The sequence below is a fragment of the Engystomops pustulosus genome, chromosome 10 (genome assembly GCF_040894005.1).
Source record: "Engystomops pustulosus chromosome 10, aEngPut4.maternal, whole genome shotgun sequence".
NCBI lineage: Eukaryota > Metazoa > Chordata > Amphibia > Anura > Leptodactylidae > Engystomops > Engystomops pustulosus.
In genome coordinates, this window is record NC_092420.1 from 104,131,765 (window position 1) to 104,154,141 (window position 22,377).

Here is a 22,377-nt window from a genome sequence, read left to right on the forward strand (position 1 = left end):
CTGCTCTGTTACCCCCTGTACAGCACTATCACCCCTGCTCTGTTACCCCCTGTACAGCACTATCACCCCTGCTCTGTTACCCCCGTGTACAGCACTATTACCCCTGCTCTGTTACCCCCTGTACAGCACTATTACCCCCGCTCTGTTACCTCCTGTACAGCACTATTACCCCTGCTCTGTTATCCCCGTGTACAGCACTATTACCCCTGCTCTGTTACCCCCTGTACAGCACTATTACCCCCGCTCTGTTACCCCCGTGTACAGCACTATTACCCCTGCTCTGTTACCACCTGTACAGCACTATCACCCCTGCTCTGTTACCCCCTGTACAGCACTATTACCATTGCTCTGTTACCTCCTGTACAGCACTATCACCCCTGCTCTGTTACCCCCTGTACAGCACTATTACCCCCGCTCTGTTACCCCCGTGTACAGCACTATTACCCCCGCTCTGTTACCTCCTGTACAGCACTATTACCCCTGCTCTGTTATCCCCGTGTACAGCACTATTACCCCTGCTCTGTTACCCCCTGTACAGCACTATTACCCCCGCTCTGTTACCCCCGTGTACAGCACTATTACCCCCGCTCTGTTACCTCCTGTACAGCACTATCACCCCTGCTCTGTTACCCCCTGTACAGCACTATTACCCCCGCTCTGTTACCCCCGTGTACAGCACTATTACCCCCGCTCTGTTACCTCCTGTACAGCACTATTACCCCCGCTCTGTTACCCCCTGTACAGCACTACCCCGCCCCCTCGGTGACAGTCGCGGCCACGCCCCCGGCCCACAATGCAGCGCGGGCAGGACATGGCGGCCGTGTGATCTGTGCGCTCGGGGCCTGCACAGAGGATGGAGCCGGACATGGCGCTCCCCCCGCAGACACCCCGGGAGTAGCGGCCCCAGCAGTCAGTGCACCCGGCCAGGGCTCCCGGTGCCGGTGTGAGCCGCATCACAGGTAGGTAACCGCAGCGCCCTCCCTGGGCCGGACTGTGTATGAGGAGGGACCCGGGGGTCACTGTGTGACGGGAGGCTGCGGTACCGCACCTGCTGGTAACGCACTGTGTGCTTAGGTGAGCGGCGGGGGCGTGCCTATGACGTCACTGTGTTTACATTCTGTCTGTGACGTCACTGTGCAGGTAGAGCCACTGACTGACACCTGTCATGGCCACTAATAAAGTGTCGTGTGTGATCAGAGGCGGCCGAGCATGCCCACTACTGCTCAGGAGTGTCAGGAGGACCCCCGCACATCCTCACAATGGGGTCTGCAGGTGTCGTGTGTGATCAGAGGCGGCCGAGCATGCCCACTACTGCTCAGGAGTGTCAGGAGGACCCCCACACATCCTCACAATGGGGTCTGCAGGTGTCAGAGGCGGCCGAGCATGCCCACTACTGCTCAGGAGTGTCAGGAGGACCCCCACACATCCTCACAATGGGGTCTGCAGGTGTCGTGTGTGATCAGAGGCGGCCGAGCATGCCCACTACTGCTCAGGAGTGTCAGCAGGACCCCCACACATCCTCACAATGGGGTCTGCAGGTGTCCTGTGTGATCAGAGGTGGCCGAGCATGCCCACTACTGCTCAGGAGTGTCAGGAGGACCCCCACACATCCTCACAATGGGGTCTGCAGGTGTCCTGTGTGATCAGAGGTGGCCGAGCATGCCCACTACTGCTCAGGAGTGTCAGGAGGACCCCCACACATCCTCACAATGGGGTCTGCAGGTGTCAGAGGCGGCCGAGCATGCCCACTACTGCTCAGGAGTGTCAGGAGGACCCCCACACATCCTCACAATGGGGTCTGCAGGTGTCGTGTGTGATCAGAGGTGGCCGAGCATGCCCACTACTGCTCAGGAGTGTCAGCAGGACCCCCACACATCCTCACAATGGGGTCTGCAGGTGTCAGAGGCGGCCGAGCATGCCCACTACTGCTCAGGAGTGTCAGCAGGACCCCCACACATCCTCACAATGGGGTCTGCAGGTGTCGTGTGTGATCAGAGGTGGCCGAGCATGCCCACTACTGCTCAGGAGTGTCAGCAGGACCCCCACACATCCTCACAATGGGGTCTGCAGGTGTCGTGTGTGATCAGAGGCGGCCGAGCATGCCCACTACTGCTCAGGAGTGTCAGGAGGACCCCCACACATCCTCACAATGGGGTCTGCAGGTGTCAGAGGCGGCCGAGCATGCCCACTACTGCTCAGGAGTGTCAGGAGGACCCCCACACATCCTCACAATGGGGTCTGCAGGTGTCAGAGGCGGCCGAGCATGCCCACTACTGCTCAGGAGTGTCAGCAGGACCCCCACACATCCTCACAATGGGGTCTGCAGGTGTCGTGTGTGATCAGAGGTGGCCGAGCATGCCCACTACTGCTCAGGAGTGTCAGGAGGACCCCCACACATCCTCACAATGGGGTCTGCAGGTGTCGTGTGTGATCAGAGGCGGCCGAGCATGCCCACTACTGCTCAGGAGTGTCAGGAGGACCCCCACACATCCTCACAATGGGGTCTGCAGGTGTCGTGTGTGATCAGAGGCGGCCGAGCATGCCCACTACTGCTCAGGAGTGTCAGGAGGACCCCCACACATCCTCACAATGGGGTCTGCAGGTGTTGTGTGTGATCAGAGGCGGCCGAGCATGCCCACTACTGCTCAGGAGTGTCAGGAGGACCCCCACACATCCTCACAATGGGGTCTGCAGGTGTCGTGTGTGATCAGAGGCGGCCAAGCATGCCCACTACTGCTCAGGAGTGTCAGGAGGACCCCCACACATCCTCACAATGGGGTCTGCAGGTGTCGTGTGTGATCAGAGGCGGCCGAGCATGCCCACTACTGCTCAGGAGTGTCAGGAGGACCCCCACACATCCTCACAATGGGGTCTGCAGGTGTTGTGTGTGATCAGAGGCGGCCGAGTATGCCCACTACTGCTCAGGAGTGTCAGGAGGACCCCCACACATCCTCACAATGGGGTCTGCAGGTGTCGTGTGTGATCAGAGGCGGGCGAGCATGCCCACTACTGCTCAGGAGTGTCAGGAGGACCCCCACACATCCTCACAATGGGGTCTGCAGGTGTCAGAGGCGGCCGAGCATGCCCACTACTGCTCAGGAGTGTCAGGAGGACCCCCGCACATCCTCACAATGGGGTCTGCAGGTGTCGTGTGTGATCAGAGGCGGCCGAGCATGCCCATTACTGCTCAGGAGTGTCAGGAGGACCCCCACACATCCTCACAATGGGGTCTGCAGGTGTCGTGTGTGATCAGAGGTGGCCGAGCATGCCCACTACTGCTCAGGAGTGTCAGGAGGACCCCCGCACATCCTCACAATGGGGTCTGCAGGTGTCGTGTGTGATCAGAGGCGGCCGAGCATGCCCACTACTGCTCAGGAGTGTCAGGAGGACCCCCACACATCCTCACAATGGGGTCTGCAGGTGTCGTGTGTGATCAGAGGTGGCCGAGCATGCCCACTACTGCTCAGGAGTGTCAGGAGGACCCCCACACATCCTCACAATGGGGTCTGCAGGTGTTGTGTGTGATCAGAGGCGGCTGAGCATGCCCACTACTGCTCAGGAGTGTCAGGAGGACCCCTGCACATCCTCACAATGGGGTCTGCAGGTGTCGTGTGTGATCAGAGGCGGCCGAGCATGCCCATTACTGCTCAGGAGTGTCAGGAGGACCCCCACACATCCTCACAATGGGGTCTGCAGGTGTCGTGTGTGATCAGAGGCGGCCGAGCATGCCCACTACTGCTCAGGAGTGTCAGGAGGACCCCCACACATCCTCAGGAGCAGTGGTGGCGCACCTATGGCACTCGGATCCCTCTCTCTGGGCTCCCAGGCCATCGCCATAGAGCAGTGGAGGCGCACCTATGGCACTAGGATCCCTCTCTCTGGGCACCCAGGCCATCGCCATAGAGCAGTGGTGGCGCACCTATGGCACTAGGATCCCTCTCTGGGCACCCAGGCCATCACCATAGAGCAGTGGAGGCGCACCTATGGCACTAGGATCCCTCTCTCTGGGCACCCAGGCCATCACGATAGAGCAGTGGAGGCGCACCTATGGCACTAGGATCCCTCTCTCTGGGCACCCAGGCCATCGCCATAGAGCAGTGGTGGCGCACCTATGGCACTAGGATCCCTCTCTCTGGGCACCCAAGCCATCGCCATAGAGCAGTGGAGGCGCACCTATGGCACTAGGAGCCCTCTCTCTGGGCACCCAGGCCATCGCCATAGAGCAGTGGAGGCGCACCTATGGCACTAGGATCCCTCTCTCTGGGCACCCAGGCCATCGCCATAGAGCAGTGGAGGCGCACCTATGGCACTAGGATCCCTCTCTCTGGGCACCCAGGCCATCGCCATAGAGCAGTGGAGGCGCACCTATGGCACTAGGATCCCTCTCTGTGGGCACCCAGGCCATCGCCATAGAGCAGTGGTGGCGCACCTATGGCACTAGGATCCCTCTCTCTGGGCACCCAGGCCATCGCCATAGAGCAGTGGTGGCGCACCTATGGCACTAGGATCCCTCTCTGGGTACCCAGGCCATCACCATAGAGCAGTGGAGGCGCACCTATGGCACTAGGATCCCTCTCTGTGGGCACCCAGGCCATCGCCATAGAGCAGTGGAGGCGCACCTATGGCACTAGGATCCCTCTCTCTGGGCACCCAGGCCATCGCCATAGAGTAGAGGTGGCGCACCTATGGCACTAGGATCCCTCTCTGTGGGCACCCAGGCCATCACCATAGAGCAGTGGTGGCGCACCTATGGCACTAGGATCCCTCTCTGTGGGCACCCAAGCCATCGCCATAGAGCAGTGGAGGCGCACCTATGGCACTAGGATCCCTCTCTCTGGGCACCCAGGCCATCACCATAGAGCAGTGGAGGCGCACCTATGGCACTAGGATCCCTCTCTGTGGGCACCCAGGCCATCGCCATAGAGCAGTGGAGGCGCACCTATGGCACTAGGATCCCATGTATGATATATGATGTGATTGCTGGTGTATGATGTATATATGTATGATATATGATGTGATTGCTGGTGTATGATGTATATATGTATGATGTGATTGCTGGTGTATGATGTATATATGTATGATGTGATTGCTGGTGTATGATGTATATGTGTATGTATGATGTGATTGCTGGTGTATGATGTATATGTGTATGTATGTATGATGTATGATGTGATTGCTGGTGTATGATGTATATGTGTATGTATGATGTGATTGCTGGTGTATGATGTATGATGTGATTGCTGGTGTATGATGTATATGTGTATGTATGATGTGATTGCTGGTGTATGATGTGTATGATGTGATTGCTGGTGTATGATGTGATTGCTGGTGTATGATGTGATTGCTGGTGTATGATGTGATTGCTGGTGTATGATGTGTATGATGTGATTGCTGGTGTATGGTGTATGATGTGATTGCTGGTGTATGGTGTATGATGTGATTGCTGGTGTATGGTGTATGATGTGATTGCTGGTGTATGGTGTATGATGTGATTGCTGGTGTATGGTGTATGATGTGATTGCTGGTGTATGGTGTATGATGTGATTGCTGGTGTATGGTGTATGATGTGATTGCTGGTGTATGGTGTATGATGTGATTGCTGGTGTATGGTGTATGATGTGATTGCTGGTGTATGATGTGATTGCTGGTGTATGATGTGATTGCTGGTGTATGATGTGATTGCTGGTGTATGGTGTATGATGTGATTGCTGGTGTATGATGTGATTGCTGGTGTATGATGTATGATGTGATTGCTGGTGTATGATGTGATTGCTGGTGTATGATGTGATTGCTGGTGTATGATGTATATGTGTATGTATGTATGTATGATGTATGATGTGATTGCTGGTGTATGGTGTATGATGTGATTGCTGGTGTATGGTGTATGATGTGATTGCTGGTGTATGGTGTATGATGTGATTGCTGGTGTATGATGTATGATGTGATTGCTGGTGTATGATGTGATTGCTGGTGTATGATGTGTATGATGTGATTGCTGGTGTATGGTGTATGATGTGATTGCTGGTGTATGATGTGTATGATGTGATTGCTGGTGTATGGTGTATGATGTGATTGCTGGTGTATGATGTGATTGCTGGTGTATGATGTGTATGATGTGATTGCTGGTGTATGGTGTATGATGTGATTGCTGGTGTATGATGTGTATGATGTGATTGCTGGTGTATGGTGTATGATGTGATTGCTGGTGTATGATGTATATGTGTATGTATGTATGTATGATGTATGATGTGATTGCTGGTGTATGATGTGTATGATGTGATTGCTGGTGTATGATGTGATTGCTGGTGTATGGTGTATGATGTGATTGCTGGTGTATGGTGTATGATGTGATTGCTGGTGTATGATGTATATGTGTATGTATGTATGTATGATGTATGATGTGATTGCTGGTGTATGATGTATATGTGTATGTATGTATGTATGGTGTGTGATGTGATTGCTGGTGTATGATGTGTGATGTGATTGCTGGTGTATGGTGTATGATGTGATTGCTGGTGTATGGTGTATGATGTGATTGCTGGTGTATGGTGTATATGTGTATGTATGATGTGATTGCTGGTGTATGATGTATATGTGTATGTATGATGTGATTGCTGGTGTATGATGTATGATGTGATTGCTGGTGTATGGTGTATGGTGTATGATGTGATTGCTGGTGTATGGTGTATGATGTGATTGCTGGTGTATGATGTGTATGTATGTATGTATGATGTATGATGTGATTGCTGGTGTATGATGTGTATGATGTGATTGCTGGTGTATGATGTGATTGCTGGTGTATGGTGTATGATGTGATTGCTGGTGTATGATGTATATGTGTATGTATGTATGTATGATGTATGATGTGATTGCTGGTGTATGATGTATATGTGTATGTATGTATGTATGATGTATGATGTGATTGCTGGTGTATGATCTTGCTCTTGGACCTCGGTGATGTAACCTGATTGATGTCTCGCCCCCAGGCCGCGCGGTGACCTCCTCGCCAGAGATCCAGAACACTTACCCAATGGTGTGAGACCCTGTGGGATGATGGATGGTCTCTCCAAACCTGTGAACCATGAGTCCAGGACACGGGTGACCCGCACCGGCCGTAGCCACCAGAAGTATAAGCAGAAAGGGGACCCCAAGGTCCCAGCACATGGCGATGGCTTCTCTACCAGCACAGTCCCTGGGCCCACTGGGGTCCCCACCGAGGACTCCAATATCTGCACTAGAGGGACAGTAGACCCGGGGCAGCGCCTCCAGGACTCGGGTCACACCAAATCTAAGATGTCCTCTCCACTGCAAGCAGGAACCATGAACCCATCCCGAGCTAACAAGCCAGAACCAAGTGATCCAAAACCCAAAGATGCTGAAAAGCCAGTGGGGATTCAGGACCTCGTCCATCCTAAAGGCTCTTCAAAGACCAGTCCGGAAATCCGTGCAGAACATGGCGACTCGGATTCGGTCCACAAGGAGTCACCCGGAGATCCACAGCGGTCTGGTGCAGTCAGTCCAGCAGGTGAGCACCAAGTGTATACTGTGACCCACCGTGCACTGCCCCCCCCCCCCCCCCAGGGCTGTCGCCCACCATGCACTCCCCCCCCCCCCCCAGGGCTGTCGCCCACCATGCACTCTCCCCCCCCCCCCCCCCCAGGGCTGTCGCCCACCATGCACTCCCCCCTTCCCCCCCCCCCAGGGCTGTCGCCCACCATGCACTTCCTCCCCCCCCCCAGGGCTGTCGCCCAGCATGCAATGCCCCCTCCCCCCCAGGGCTGACGCCCACCATGCACTCCCCCCCCCCCCCCAGGGCTGTCGCCCACCATGCACTCCCCCCCCCCCCCCCAGGGCTGTCGCCCAACATGCACTCCCCCCCCCCCCCCCCAGGGCTGTCGCCCAGCATGCAATGCCCCCCCCCCCAGGGCTGTCGCCCACCATGCACTCCCCCCCCCCCCCCCCCAGGGCTGTCGCCCACCATGCACTCCCCCCCCCCCCCCCCCCCCCCAGGGCTGTCGCCCACCATGCACTTCCCCCCCCAGGGGTCCGATGAACATTGCCAGCTCAGCATTTATGTGATCAGACTATTAATAGACGATTCTGAGCTCGTTCCTAATGTGTTCTCTAATCTGAAATCAAAATTCCATATTCTAAAGATTCTTATTCCTCTAGACGTCCTCATACACATGCACCCCTGGTCTGGTGGAATGCACATGTGCGAGGCATCATAGGGAGAGATCATGCTGAAATGTAAGATGCACAATCCTATCAGTAGCAGCAGGACTGTGAAAAGTGAACTTATAATCTAGGTGTGCAGCTCCTGCAGGGGCTCTGGGAGGTCCTAACAGCCTGAAGAGCTTTCTGCTGCACTGTGAGCAGTCCTGTCACTACTTCCATCCCTCACAAAGGTTACGCTGTTTGCACGGTCAGTCTTGCTGACAGGTTCCCTCTAAGCAATGCACTGTAGATTTTTGGACTAGGAAGTTTGAGTTGAAAGGGATTGTCTATAGGATAAGTCATTAAATGGAAGCCCATAACCGGAAGCTTTCAGCTGTGCATTGTGCATGGGAGCTTAGCTGCAGTAACACAGCACGGCCACAAGGGAAAAGCCAAACCCTTCATCTCTGGTAGTAAATACCGTGTCCTCAAACCACCCAATCACTAAAGCAGAACCAATTCAGAATCCCCCGTATGGGACTACCTCCCCTTTCCTGCTATACCCCAATGTATATGTATCATTTCCCTATAGACCACGGTCCCCCTGGGGACCAACATGTACAACGACGTCAGTGATAATGTGAATACTGCTGTAAACAGCTGCTGGGATATCACATGACACGTATCGCATGATTCCAGCAGTAATACCGCCATCTAGTGTCCCCTAGAGAATGATCCCCGTATACACATGGTGGGATATCACATGACACGTATCGCATGATTCCAGCAGTAATACCGCCATCTAGTGTCCCCTAGAGAATGATCCCCGTATACACATGCTGGGATATCACATGACACGTATCGCATGATTCCAGCAGTAATACCGCCATCTAGTGTCCCCTAGAGAATGATCCCCGTATACACATGCTGGGATATCACATGACACGTATCGCATGATTCCAGCAGTAATACCGCCATCTAGTGTCCCCTAGAGAATGATCCCCGTATACACATGGTGGGATATCACATGACACGTATCACATGATTCCAGCAGTAATACCGCCATCTAGTGTCCCCTAGAGAATGATCCCCGTATACACATGGTGGGATATCACATGACACGTATCACATGATTCTAGCAGTAATACCGCCATCTAGTGTCCCCTAGAGAATGATCCCCGTATACACATGGTGGGATATCACATGACACGTATCACATGATTCCAGCAGTAATACCGCCATCTAGTGTCCCCTAGAGAATGATCCCCGTATACACATGCTGGGATATCACATGACACGTATCACATGATTCCAGCAGTAATACCGCCATCTAGTGTCCCCTAGAGAATGATCCCCGTATACACATGCTGGGATATCACATGACACGTATCACATGATTCCAGCAGTAATACCGCCATCTAGTGTCCCCTAGAGAATGATCCCCGTATACACATGCTGGGATATCACATGACACGTATCACATGATTCCAGCAGTAATACCGCCATCTAGTGTCCCCTAGAGAATGATCCCCGTATACACATGCTGGGATATCACATGACACGTATCACATGATTCCAGCAGTAATACCGCCATCTAGTGTCCCCTAGAGAATGATCCCCGTATACACATGCTGGGATATCACATGACACGTATCGCATGATTCCAGCAGTAATACCGCCATCTAGTGTCCCCTAGAGAATGATCCCCGTATACACATGCCGGGATATCACATGACACGTATCGCATGATTCCAGCAGTAATACCGCCATCTAGTGTCCCCTAGAGAATGATCCCCGTATACACATGCTGGGATATCACATGACACGTATCACATGATTCCAGCAGTAATACCGCCATCTAGTGTCCCCTAGAGAATGATCCCCGTATACACATGCTGGGATATCACATGACACGTATCGCATGATTCCAGCAGTAATACCGCCATCTAGTGTCCCCTAGAGAATGATCCCCGTATACACATGCTGGGATATCACATGACACGTATCACATGATTCCAGCAGTAATACCGCCATCTAGTGTCCCCTAGAGAATGATCCCCGTATACACATGCTGGGATATCACATGACACGTATCACATGATTCCAGCAGTAATACCGCCATCTAGTGTCCCCTAGAGAATGATCCCCGTATACACATGCCGGGATATCACATGACACGTATCACATGATTCCAGCAGTAATACCGCCATCTAGTGTCCCCTACAGAATGATCCCCGTATACACATGCCGGGATATCACATGACACGTATCACATGATTCCAGCAGTAATACCGCCATCTAGTGTCCCCTAGAGAATGATCCCCGTATACACATGCTGGGATATCACATGACACGTATCGCATGATTCCAGCAGTAATACCGCCATCTAGTGTCCCCTAGAGAATGATCCCCGTATACACATGCTGGGATATCACATGACACGTATCACATGATTCCAGCAGTAATACCGCCATCTAGTGTCCCCTAGAGAATGATCCCCGTATACACATGCTGGGATATCACATGACACGTATCACATGATTCCAGCAGTAATACCGCCATCTAGTGTCCCCTAGAGAATGATCCCCGTATACACTTGCTGGGATATCACATGACACGTATCGCATGATTCCAGCAGTAATACCGCCATCTAGTGTCCCCTAGAGAATGATCCCCGTATACACATGCCGGGATATCACATGACACGTATCGCATAATTCCAGCAGTAATACCGCCATCTAGTGTCCCCTAGAGAATGATCCCCGTATACACATGGTGGGATATCACATGACACGTATCGCATGATTCCAGCAGTAATACCGCCATCTAGTGTCCCCTAGAGAATGATCCCCGTATACACATGCTGGGATATCACATGACACGTATCGCATGATTCCAGCAGTAATACCGCCATCTAGTGTCCCCTAGAGAATGATCCCCGTATACACATGCTGGGATATCACATGACACGTATCGCATGATTCCAGCAGTAATACCGCCATCTAGTGTCCCCCTACAGAATGATCCCCGTATACACATGCTGGGATATCACATGACACGTATCACATGATTCCAGCAGTAATACCGCCATCTAGTGTCCCCTAGAGAATGATCCCCGTATACACATGCTGGGATATCACATGACACGTATCACATGATTCCAGCAGTACTACCGCCATCTAGTGTCCCCTAGAGAATGATCCCCGTATACACATGCTGGGATATCACATGACACGTATCACATGATTCCAGCAGTAATACCGCCATCTAGTGTCCCCTAGAGAATGATCCCCGTATACACATGCTGGGATATCACATGACACGTATCGCATGATTCCAGCAGTAATACCGCCATCTAGTGTCCCCTAGAGAATGATCCCCGTATACACATGCCGGGATATCACATGACACGTAGCACATGATTCCAGCAGTAATACCGCCATCTAGTGTCCCCTAGAGAATGATCCCCGTATACACATGCTGGGATATCACATGACACGTATCGCATGATTCCAGCATTAATACCGCCATCTAGTGTCCCCCTACAGAATGATCCCCGTATACACATGCCGGGATATCACATGACACGTATCGCATGATTCCAGCAGTAATACCGCCATCTAGTGTCCCCTAGAGAATGATCCCCGTATACACATGCCGGGATATCACATGACACGTATCACATGATTCCAGCATTAATACCGCCATCTAGTAGGATGTCCCTGTTATATGGGGAGATGTATCTAAGCCACTTGTAGGATGTCCCTGTTATATGGGGAGATGTATCTAAGCCACTTGTAGGATGTCCCTGTTATATGGGGAGATGTATCTAAGCCGCTTGTAGGATGTCCCTGTTATATGGGGAGATGTATCTAAGCCGCTTGTAGGATGTCCGCGTTATATGGGGAGATGTATCTAAGCCATCTAGTAGGATGTCCCTGTTATATGGGGAGATGTATCTAAGCCACTTGTAGGATGTCCCTGTTATATGGGGAGATGTATCTAAGCCACTTGTAGGATGTCCCTGTTATATGGGGAGATGTATCTAAGCCGCTTGTAGGATGTCCCTGTTATATGGGGAGATGTATCTAAGCCGCTTGTAGGATGTCCGCGTTATATGGGGAGATGTATCTAAGCCGCTTGTAGGATGTCCGCGTTATATGGGGAGATGTATCTAAGCCATCTAGTAGGATGTCCCTGTTATATGGGGAGATGTATCTAAGCCGCTTGTAGGATGTCCCTGTTATATGGGGAGATGTATCTAAGCCGCTTGTAGGATGTCCGCGTTATATGGGGAGATGTATCTAAGCCATCTAGTAGGATGTCCCTGTTATATGGGGAGATGTATCTAAGCCACTTGTAGGATGTCCCTGTTATATGGGGAGATGTATCTAAGCCACTTGTAGGATGTCCCTGTTATATGGGGAGATGTATCTAAGCCGCTTGTAGGATGTCCCTGTTATATGGGGAGATGTATCTAAGCCGCTTGTAGGATGTCCGCGTTATATGGGGAGATGTATCTAAGCCATCTAGTAGGATGTCCCTGTTATATGGGGAGATGTATCTAAGCCACTTGTAGGATGTCCCTGTTATATGGGGAGATGTATCTAAGCCACTTGTAGGATGTCCCTGTTATATGGGGAGATGTATCTAAGCCGCTTGTAGGATGTCCCTGTTATATGGGGAGATGTATCTAAGCCGCCTGTAGGATGTCCGCGTTATATGGGGAGATGTATCTAAGCCGCTTGTAGGATGTCCGCGTTATATGGGGAGATGTATCTAAGCCATCTAGTAGGATGTCCCTGTTATATGGGGAGATGTATCTAAGCCGCTTGTAGGATGTCCCTGTTATATGGGGAGATGTATCTAAGCCGCTTGTAGGATGTCCGCGTTATATGGGGAGATGTATCTAAGCCATCTAGTAGGATGTCCCTGTTATATGGGGAGATGTATCTAAGCCACTTGTAGGATGTCCCTGTTATATGGGGAGATGTATCTAAGCCACTTGTAGGATGTCCCTGTTATATGGGGAGATGTATCTAAGCCACTTGTAGGATGTCCCTGTTATATGGGGAGATGTATCTAAGCCGCTTGTAGGATGTCCCTGTTATACAGGGAGATGTATCTAAGCCACTTGTAGGATGTCCCTGTTATATGGGGAGATGTATCTAAGCCACTTGTAGGATGTCCCTGTTATATGGGGAGATGTATCTAAGCCGCTATTTCTCGCTGCTTCTACAGAGGAATCTCCACTCGCAGATGAAGAGCTGGGCCTGAAGCAGGCGGAGGAGAGGCTGGAGAGGGACCACATCCACCGCCTGGAGAAGGTAATGGGAGGCCGTGCTGGCCCCATGTGCGTGCGCTCTACGTCTGTGTCCTTGGCCCCATGTGCGTGCGCTCTACGTCTGTGTCCTTGGCCCCATGTGCGTGCGCTCCACGTCTGTGTCCTTGGCCCCATGTGCGTGCGCTCTACGTCTGTGTCCTTGGCCCCATGTGCGTGCGCTCCACGTCTGTGTCCTTGGCCCCATGTGCGTGCGCTCTACGTCTGTGTCCTTGGCCCCATGTGCGTGCGCTCTACGTCTGTGTCCTTGGCCCCATGTGCGTGCGCTCTACGTCTGTGTCCTTGGCCCCATGTGCGTGCGCTCTACGTCTGTGTCCTTGGCCCCATGTGCGTGCGCTCTACGTCTGTGTCCTTGGCCCCATGTGCGTGCGCTCTACGTCTGTGTCCTTGGCCCCATGTGCGTGCGCTCTACGTCTGTGTCCTTGGCCCCATGTGCGTGCGCTCTACGTCTGTGTCCTTGGCCCCATGTGCGTGCGCTCTACGTCTGTGTCCTTGGCCCCATGTGCGTGCGCTCTACGTCTGTGTCTTTGGCCCCATGTGCGTGCGCTCTACGTCTGTGTCCTTGGCCCCATGTGCGTGCGCTCTACGTCTGTGTCCTTGGCCCCATGTGCGTGCGCTCTACGTCTGTGTCCTTGGCCCCATGTGCGTGCGCTCTACGTCTGTGTCCTTGGCCCCATGTGCGTGCGCTCTACGTCTGTGTCCTTGGCCCCATGTGCGTGCGCTCTACGTCTGTGTCCTTGGCCCCATGTGCGTGCGCTCTACGTCTGTGTCCTTGGCCCCATGTGCGTGCGCTCTACGTCTGTGTCCCTGGCCCCATGTGCGTGCGCTCTATGTCTGTGTCTTTGGCCCCATGTGCGTGCGCTCTACGTCTGTGTCCTTGGCCCCATGTGCGTGCGCTCTACGTCTGTGTCCTTGGCCCCATGTGCGTGCGCTCTACGTCTGTGTCCTTGGCCCCATGTGCGTGCGCTCTACGTCTGTGTCCTTGGCCCCATGTGCGTGCGCTCTACGTCTGTGTCCTTGGCCCCATGTGTGTGCGCTCCTCGTCTGTGTCCTTGGCCCCATGTGTGTGCGCTCCTCGTCTGTGTCCTTGGCCCCATGTGCGTGCGCTCCACGTCTGTGTCCTTGGCCCCATGTGCGTGCACTCTACGTCTGTGTCCTTGGCCCCATGTGCGTGCGCTCCACGTCTGTGTCCTTGGCCCCATGTGTGTGCGCTCCTCTTCTGTGTCCTTGGCCCCATGTGCGTGCGCTCTATGTCTGTGTCTTTGGCCCCATGTGCGTGCGCTCCACGTCTGTGTCCTTGGCCCCATGTGCGTGCGCTCCACGTCTGTGTCCTTGGCCCCATGTGTGTGCGCTCCTCGTCTGTGTCCTTGGCCCCATGTGCGTGCGCTCTACGTCTGTGTCCCTGACCCCATGTGCGTGCGCTCCACGTCTGTGCCCCTGGCCCCATGTGCGTGCGCTCTACGTCTGTGTCCTTGGCCCCATGTGCGTGTGCTCCACGTCTGTGTCCTTGGCCCCATGTGTGTGCGCTCCTCTTCTGTGTCCTTGGCCCCATGTGCGTGCGCTCTATGTCTGTGTCTTTGGCCCCATGTGCGTGCGCTCCACGTCTGTGTCCTTGGCCCCATGTGCGTGCGCTCCACGTCTGTGTCCTTGGCCCCATGTGTGTGCGCTCCTCGTCTGTGTCCTTGGCCCCATGTGCGTGCGCTCTACGTCTGTGTCCCTGACCCCATGTGCGTGCGCTCCACGTCTGTGCCCCTGGCCCCATGTGCGTGCGCTCTACGTCTGTGTCCTTGGCCCCATGTGCGTGTGCTCCACGTCTGTGTCCTTGGCCCCATGTGTGTGCGCTCCTCTTCTGTGTCCTTGGCCCCATGTGCGTGCGCTCTATGTCTGTGTCTTTGGCCCCATGTGCGTGCGCTCCACGTCTGTGTCCTTGGCCCCATGTGCGTGCGCTCCACGTCTGTGTCCTTGGCCCCATGTGTGTGCGCTCCTCGTCTGTGTCCTTGGCCCCATGTGCGTGCGCTCTACGTCTGTGTCCCTGACCCCATGTGCGTGCGCTCCACGTCTGTGTCCCTGGCCCCATGTGCGTGCGCTCTACGTCTGTGTCCTTGGCCCCATGTGCGTGCGCTCCACGTCTGTGTCCTTGGCCCCATGTGTGTGCGCTCCACGTCTGTGTCCTTGGCCCCATGTGCGTGCGCTCCACGTCTGTGTCCTTGGCCCCATGTGTGTGCGCTCCACGTCTGTGTCCCTGGCCCCATGTGCGTGCGCTCCACGTCTGTGTCCTTGGCCCCATGTGTGTGCGCTCCTCGTCTGTGTCCTTGGCCCCATGTGCGTGTGCTCCACGTCTGTGTCCTTGGCCCCATGTGCGTGCGCTCTACGTCTGTGTCCTTGGCCCCATGTGCGTGCGCTCTACGTCTGTGTCCTTGGCCCCATGTGCGTGCGCTCCACGTCTGTGTCCTTGGCCCCATGTGCGTGCGCTCCACGTCTGTGTCCTTGGCCCCATGTGCGTGCGCTCCACGTCTGTGTCCTTGGCCCCATGTGCGTGCGCTCTACGTCTGTGTCCTTGGCCCCATGTGCGTGCGCTCCACGTCTGTGTCCTTGGCCCCATGTGCGTGCGCTCTACGTCTGTGTCCTTGGCCCCATGTGTGTGCGCTCCACGTCTGTGTCCTTGGCCCCATGTGCGTGCGCTCCTCGTCTGTGTCCTTGGCCCCATGTGCGTGCGCTCTACGTCTTTGTCCTTGGCCCCATGTGCGTGCGCTCCACGTCTGTGTCCTTGGCCCCATGTGTGTGCGCTCCTCGTCTGTGTCCTTGGCCCCATGTGCGTGCGCTCTACGTCTTTGTCCTTGGCCCCATGTGCGTGCGCTCCACGTCTGTGTCCTTGGCCCCATGTGCGTGCGCTCTACGTCTTTGTCCTTGGCCCCATGTGCGTGCGCTCCTCGTCTGTGTCCTTGGCCCCATGTGCGTGCGCTCTACGTCTTTGTCCTTGGCCCCATGTGCGTGCGCTCCACGTCTGTGTCCTTGGCCCCATGTGTGTGCGCTCCTCGTCTTTGTCCTTGGCCCCATGTGCGTGCGCTCCACGTCTGTGTCCTTGGCCCCATGTGTGTGCGCTCCTCGTCTGTGTCCTTGGCCCCATGTGCGTGCGCTCTACGTCTGTGTCCTTGGCCCCATGTGCGTGCGCTCTACGTCTGTGTCCTTGGCCCCATGTGCGTGCGCTCTACGTCTGTGTCCTTGGCCCCATGTGCGTGCGCTCTACGTCTGTGTCCTTGGCCCCATGTGCGTGCGCTCTACGTCTGTGTCCTTGGCCCCATGTGCGTGCGCTCTACGTCTGTGTCCTTGGCCCCATGTGCGTGCGCTCCACGTCTGTGTCCTTGGCCCCATGTGCGTGCGCTCTACGTCTGTGTCCTTGGCCCCATGTGCGTGCGCTCTACGTCTGTGTCCTTGGCCCCATGTGCGTGCGCTCTACGTCTGTGTCCTTGGCCCCATGTGCGTGCGCTCTACGTCTGTGTCCTTGGCCCCATGTGCGTGCGCTCTACGTCTGTGTCCTTGGCCCCATGTGCGTGCGCTCTACGTCTGTGTCCTTGGCCCCATGTGCGTGCGCTCTACGTCTGTGTCCTTGGCCCCATGTGCGTGCGCTCTACGTCTGTGTCCTTGGCCCCATGTGCGTGCGCTCTACGTCTGTGTCCTTGGCCCCATGTGCGTGCGCTCTACGTCTGTGTCCTTGGCCCCATGTGCGTGCGCTCTACGTCTGTGTCCTTGGCCCCATGTGCGTGCGCTCCACGTCTGTGTCCTTGGCCCCATGTGCGTGCGCTCTACGTCTGTGTCCCTGGCCCCATGTGCGTGCGCTCCACGTCTGTGTCCTTGGCCCCATGTGCGTGCGCTCTGTCTGTGTCCTTGGCCCCATGTGCGTGCGCTCTACGTCTGTGTCCTTGGCCCCATGTGCGTGCGCTCTACGTCTGCGTCTTTGGCCCCATGTGCGTGCGCTCTACGTCTGTGTCCTTGGCCCCATGTGCGTGCGCTCTACGTCTGTGTCCCTGGCCCCATGTGCGTGCGCTCCACGTCTGTGTCCTTGGCCCCATGTGCGTGCGCTCTGTCTGTGTCCTTGGCCCCATGTGCGTGCGCTCTACGTCTGTGTCCTTGGCCCCATGTGCGTGCGCTCCACGTCTGTGTCCTTGGCCCCATGTGCGTGCGCTCCACGTCTGTGTCCTTGGCCCCATGTGCGTGCGCTCTACGTCTGTGTCCTTGGCCCCATGTGCGTGCGCTCTACGTTTGTGTCTTTGGCCCCATGTGCGTGCGCTCCACTTCTGTGTCCTTGGCCCCATGTGCGTGCGCTCTACGTCTGTGTCCTTGGCCCCATGTCCGTGCGCTCTACGTCTGTGTCTTTGGCCCCATGTGCGTGCGCTCTACGTCTGTGTCCTTGGCCCCATGTCCGTGCGCTCTACGTCTGTGTCCTTGGCCCCATGTGCGTGCGCTCTACGTCTGTGTCCTTGGCCCCATGTGCGTGCGCTCCACGTCTGTGTCCTTGGCCCCATGTTCGTGCGCTCTACGTTTGTGTCCTTGGCCCCATGTGCGTGCGCTCCACGTCTGTGTCTTTGGCCCCATGTGCGTGCGCTGCACGTCTTTGTCCTTGGCCCCATGTGCGTGCGCTCTACGTTTGTGTCCTTGGCCCCATGTGCGTGCGCTCTGTCTGTGTCCTTGGCCCCATGTGCGTGCGCTCTACGTCTGTGTCCTTGGCCCCGTGCAGGATCCTATTGCCCGAGCTCCAAGCCTCGGAGCAGGTCCTCTTGCAGCCAGTGTTTGCAGCTCTGTCTTTTATCATCGATGCCTACTATGGGCTGTCGTGGGCACATAGCATAACCCGTACATCAGAAGAAGCTTCCAGTGCCACCGATTCAGCCATGTTCACACGTGGCAGTTCCTGCTGCGATCGCTATTGAAGAAGGATGACATTTACATTGCTATCACTAAGACACAATGTAAACTCAATCTTCCCTCAATAGGTGATGGCAGGAGGGGTCTGTGTGATGCAGACGCCAGGTCTGGGACACATGGGGGACATATACTGTATATAATGGTGGGGGTCTGACTGCTGGACCGACCCATGGCCCACAAGTCTGGACAAGTCCTGCAGATGAGAATGCCCCCGCTCTTCCTCCCAGGATTTATTAATAACCATTATAATTAAAGGGGGTTTCCCACCAAGGACAGTTAGGCTCCATCCAAGGGATCAGTGGGGTCTCAGTGCTGAGACGGGTTCATCGGACCCCTCGTCGCTCTGTCAGACTAATGGAGCAAACAGCTGCGCATGACCGTTCTGCTCCATTAATCTCTATGGAGCGACGAGGGGTCCGAAGGCACTGAGACCCCCACTGGTCCGCAAGTTGGACTTTGTGGGAAAAATCCTTTAAAATTGTTTAAGAGAACCTGTCAGCGACCAGTCACATGTAAAGTAACGTATGCGTCTCCATAGCGTATGCGTCTCCATAGCGTATGCGTCTCCATGGCGTATGCGTCTCCATGGCGTAAGCGTCTCCATGGCGTATGCGTCTCCATAGCGTACGCGTCTCCATAGCGTATGCGTCTCCATGGCGTATGCGTCTCCATGGCGTATGCGTCTCCATGGCGTATGCGTCTCCATGGCGTATGCGTCTCCATGGCGTATGCGTCTCCATGGCGTATGCGTCTCCATGGCGTACGCGTCTCCATAGCGTACGCGTCTCCATAGCGTACGCGTCTCCATAGCGTACGCGTCTCCATAGCGTACGCGTCTCCATAGCGTACGCGTCTCCATAGCGTACGCGTCTCCATAGCGCACGCGTCTCCATAGCGCACGCGTCTCCATAGCACAACACGCGTCTCCATAGCACAACACGCGTCTCCATAGCACAACACGCGTCTCCATAGCACAACACGCGTCTCCATAGCACAACACGCGTCTCCATAGCACAACACGCGTCTCCATAGCACAACACGCGTCTCCATAGCACACCACGCGTCTCCATAGCACACCACGCGTCTCCATAGCACACCACGCGTCTCCATAGCACAACACGCGTCTCCATAGCACACCACGCGTCTCCATAGCACAACACGCGTCTCCATAGCACAACACGCGTCTCCATAGCACAACACGCGTCTCCATAGCACAACACGCGTCTCCATAGCACAACACGCGTCTCCATAGCACAACACGCGTCTCCATAGCACAACACGCGTCTCCATAGCACAACACGCGTCTCCATAGCACAACACGCGTCTCCATAGCACAACACGCGTCTCCATAGCACAACACGCGTCTCCATAGCACAACACGCGTCTCCATAGCACAACACGCGTCTCCATAGCACAACACGCGTCTCCATAGCACAACACGCGTCTCCATAGCACAACACGCGTCTCCATAGCACAACACGCGTCTCCATAGCACAACACGCGTCTCCATAGCACAACACGCGTCTCCATAGCACAACACGCGTCTCCATAGCACAACACGCGTCTCCATAGCACAACACGCGTCTCCATAGCACAACACGCGTCTCCATAGCACAACACGCGTCTCCATAGCACAACACGCGTCTCCATAGCACAACACGCGTCTCCATAGCACAACACGCGTCTCCATAGCACAACACGCGTCTCCATAGCACAACACGCGTCTCCATAGCACAACACGCGTCTCCATAGCACAACACGCGTCTCCATAGCACAACACGCGTCTCCATAGCACACGCGTCTCCATTCATTGGAAATCCCCGGCTCCTGGATGCAGATAAATCTCCATTTCTATCCAGCACATGAATAACCATGAGACCCGGTGCATTGTCAGTCAGATAGTGGGTGCACCAGACTTGTGGCCACGCCCACACCAAAATACTAATTAGCCTATAAATAAAAGGGAGATTTCTCTGCATAACGAGAGGCAGGATGGGTTCTAGGATTTATGTTGAGTCACTCATTGTCCTCTTCTCACGTTTTGGTGACCCCAAATTTTTGCAAACACCAACATAGCATGTGTGCAGTCTTGTGTCTAGTCCCCAAATGTTGTTTGTAAAATGTAAAATCCAGAAGGGCGCGCCTCCCGAATTATCATATAAATGACAAGTAACTGTACAATAGAAATCCCCTGCCTGGCGTCTCCACTCTCAGCCCACACTTATCCGATGCTCCAGGTAAAGGGATCTCTCTTATATAGGGTCGTAGGAGGGGAGATGCAGATTTCTTAAAGGGAGTGGCAGTCGCCAAACACAATTAATCGTAGTCTATTGTCATTGTAATGGTGCAGGATGTTACCCACCCCCCACTTCTTGCGCTTCTTTCAGAGATCCCCAGACTTCTCCAATTGCCAGTATCTATGCAAGCTCTGCTCCGTGCACATCGAGAACGTCCAAGGAGGCCACAAGCACATTAAGGAGAAACGCCACAAGAAGAATATCCTGGTAAATCGCTGGCGCGCCGTGTTCTGCCTGGCGTGCTGTGCCGGCTCTTCCGTTGTAGCTTTGTCTATGTGCATGCACGATGTGTGTTGCTTGTACTGTGCCAGAGACCATGGAGCTAACGGTGAGTAGGCGGTGGATGGGTGAGTGTGCATGGATCTATGAGTGCTACTCTCTGGTAGTATCCTTACCTAGGACTGTATCAAGTCCCTGCAAGTGAAAACTGGACTCAAGGTTCACAACGTATTTTTGGTGCCAGGAGCAATAGATTTTTCTTTTAAATTGTGTTTTTGGTTTAAAACCTGAGCGCAGCGCCCGCAGTGACCCAGGACTGCTCCATCCATCCGTCCGTCCGTCCGTCCGTCCGTCTGCTGCCGGCTCCAGTCCCCCTGATCACCGATCAATGACTCTTATTGATGGGTAATAAATACGTGTGGGGCAGAAAACATCCAAAATGGATTCAGCCTTTCTTTGTTAACCAAATTCTATTGATGTGTTTTCCTTATTGAAGTCAGTTGACAAAATTTCCTCAGGTCAGCCCAGTATGAGGATTTAGTTTTGTATGGGCCTCCCGAGCGGCCGGTGCTGTAATACATCGTATATATTGTTCCATGCAGCCGCCTGGACCCGTATACATGGTACTGATAGAATACATCGGGCTACAGATAATTTGCTATCAGCTGGGTCTGGAGTCATGTGACCGGTGCGACCAATCACAGAAGCAGGAGGGTGACATCACATCTGAGCCTCGCTGCTGCTTCTGTGACTTACCACCGGCCCACGGTATCATAAGACGGATTGGACGCAGCGTGGCGGGAGCAGGGTAACGAGCTTTTATGTTTATACTCTTCCTGGGCCGCCCCCTAATTCCCTATGAGGATATTCCATCATTTTCTGATGTGTCTCCGGCGTCGTTACTTACCACTATAAATGTGTTTGCAGGAGAAGCAGGAGGAGAATGAATTGCGCTCTCTTCCCCCTCCGTCAGAGGCGCAGATCGCAGCTTTGGGGTTGACTCTTGGAAATGTGGCAGAGGAGCATGGGATATCCGAGGAGGACTTCCTGTCTAGGCAGGAAATAGTTAACCACATGGAGAAAGTTATCCGGATGAAGTTGCCTGGTAAGTATCTTGCAGCTGATTTTAGAAATGGAAGTCTCTTCTTCTTACGACTTCTATCCCGGATTGGGGATTTATCCTTCTCGGATCCTGATCCGCTCCAGGGCTCCATTAATCCCAGAAATGTAATGGGAGTGAAGTTGCCCCCCCCCCACCTTGTACATATCAAACAAAATTGGTGTCAAACGTTTGTGCAGCAGAGATTTTCATTGATTGGCACCAGCTTTGTTTGGGCAATGTGGGGGGGCTGGTTGACCTCTGATGACCACAGGACTTTACTATGTGATCGGAAAGGCTCCGTACACTATGTAGTGGCCGGGAAGTGCGTTGCAGGTTCA

At 54.4% G+C, this 22,377-nt stretch overlaps 1 protein-coding gene across 1 annotated transcript in view; it reads left to right on the forward strand.

Annotated features, from left to right (window-relative positions):
- Window positions 1-780: 780 nt before the first annotated feature.
- The window catches only part of TUT4 (terminal uridylyl transferase 4), a 75,409-nt gene continuing 53,812 nt past the window's right edge, over window positions 781-22,377 (forward strand). Inside the window, exons 1-5 of the mRNA XM_072128356.1 lie at window positions 781-959; window positions 6,987-7,525; window positions 13,399-13,484; window positions 20,809-20,925; window positions 21,865-22,042. Coding sequence (XP_071984457.1) covers window positions 7,051-7,525; window positions 13,399-13,484; window positions 20,809-20,925; window positions 21,865-22,042 — 856 coding nt within the window. The 5' untranslated portion in view covers window positions 781-959; window positions 6,987-7,050. The remainder of the gene's footprint in view (window positions 960-6,986; window positions 7,526-13,398; window positions 13,485-20,808; window positions 20,926-21,864; window positions 22,043-22,377) is intronic.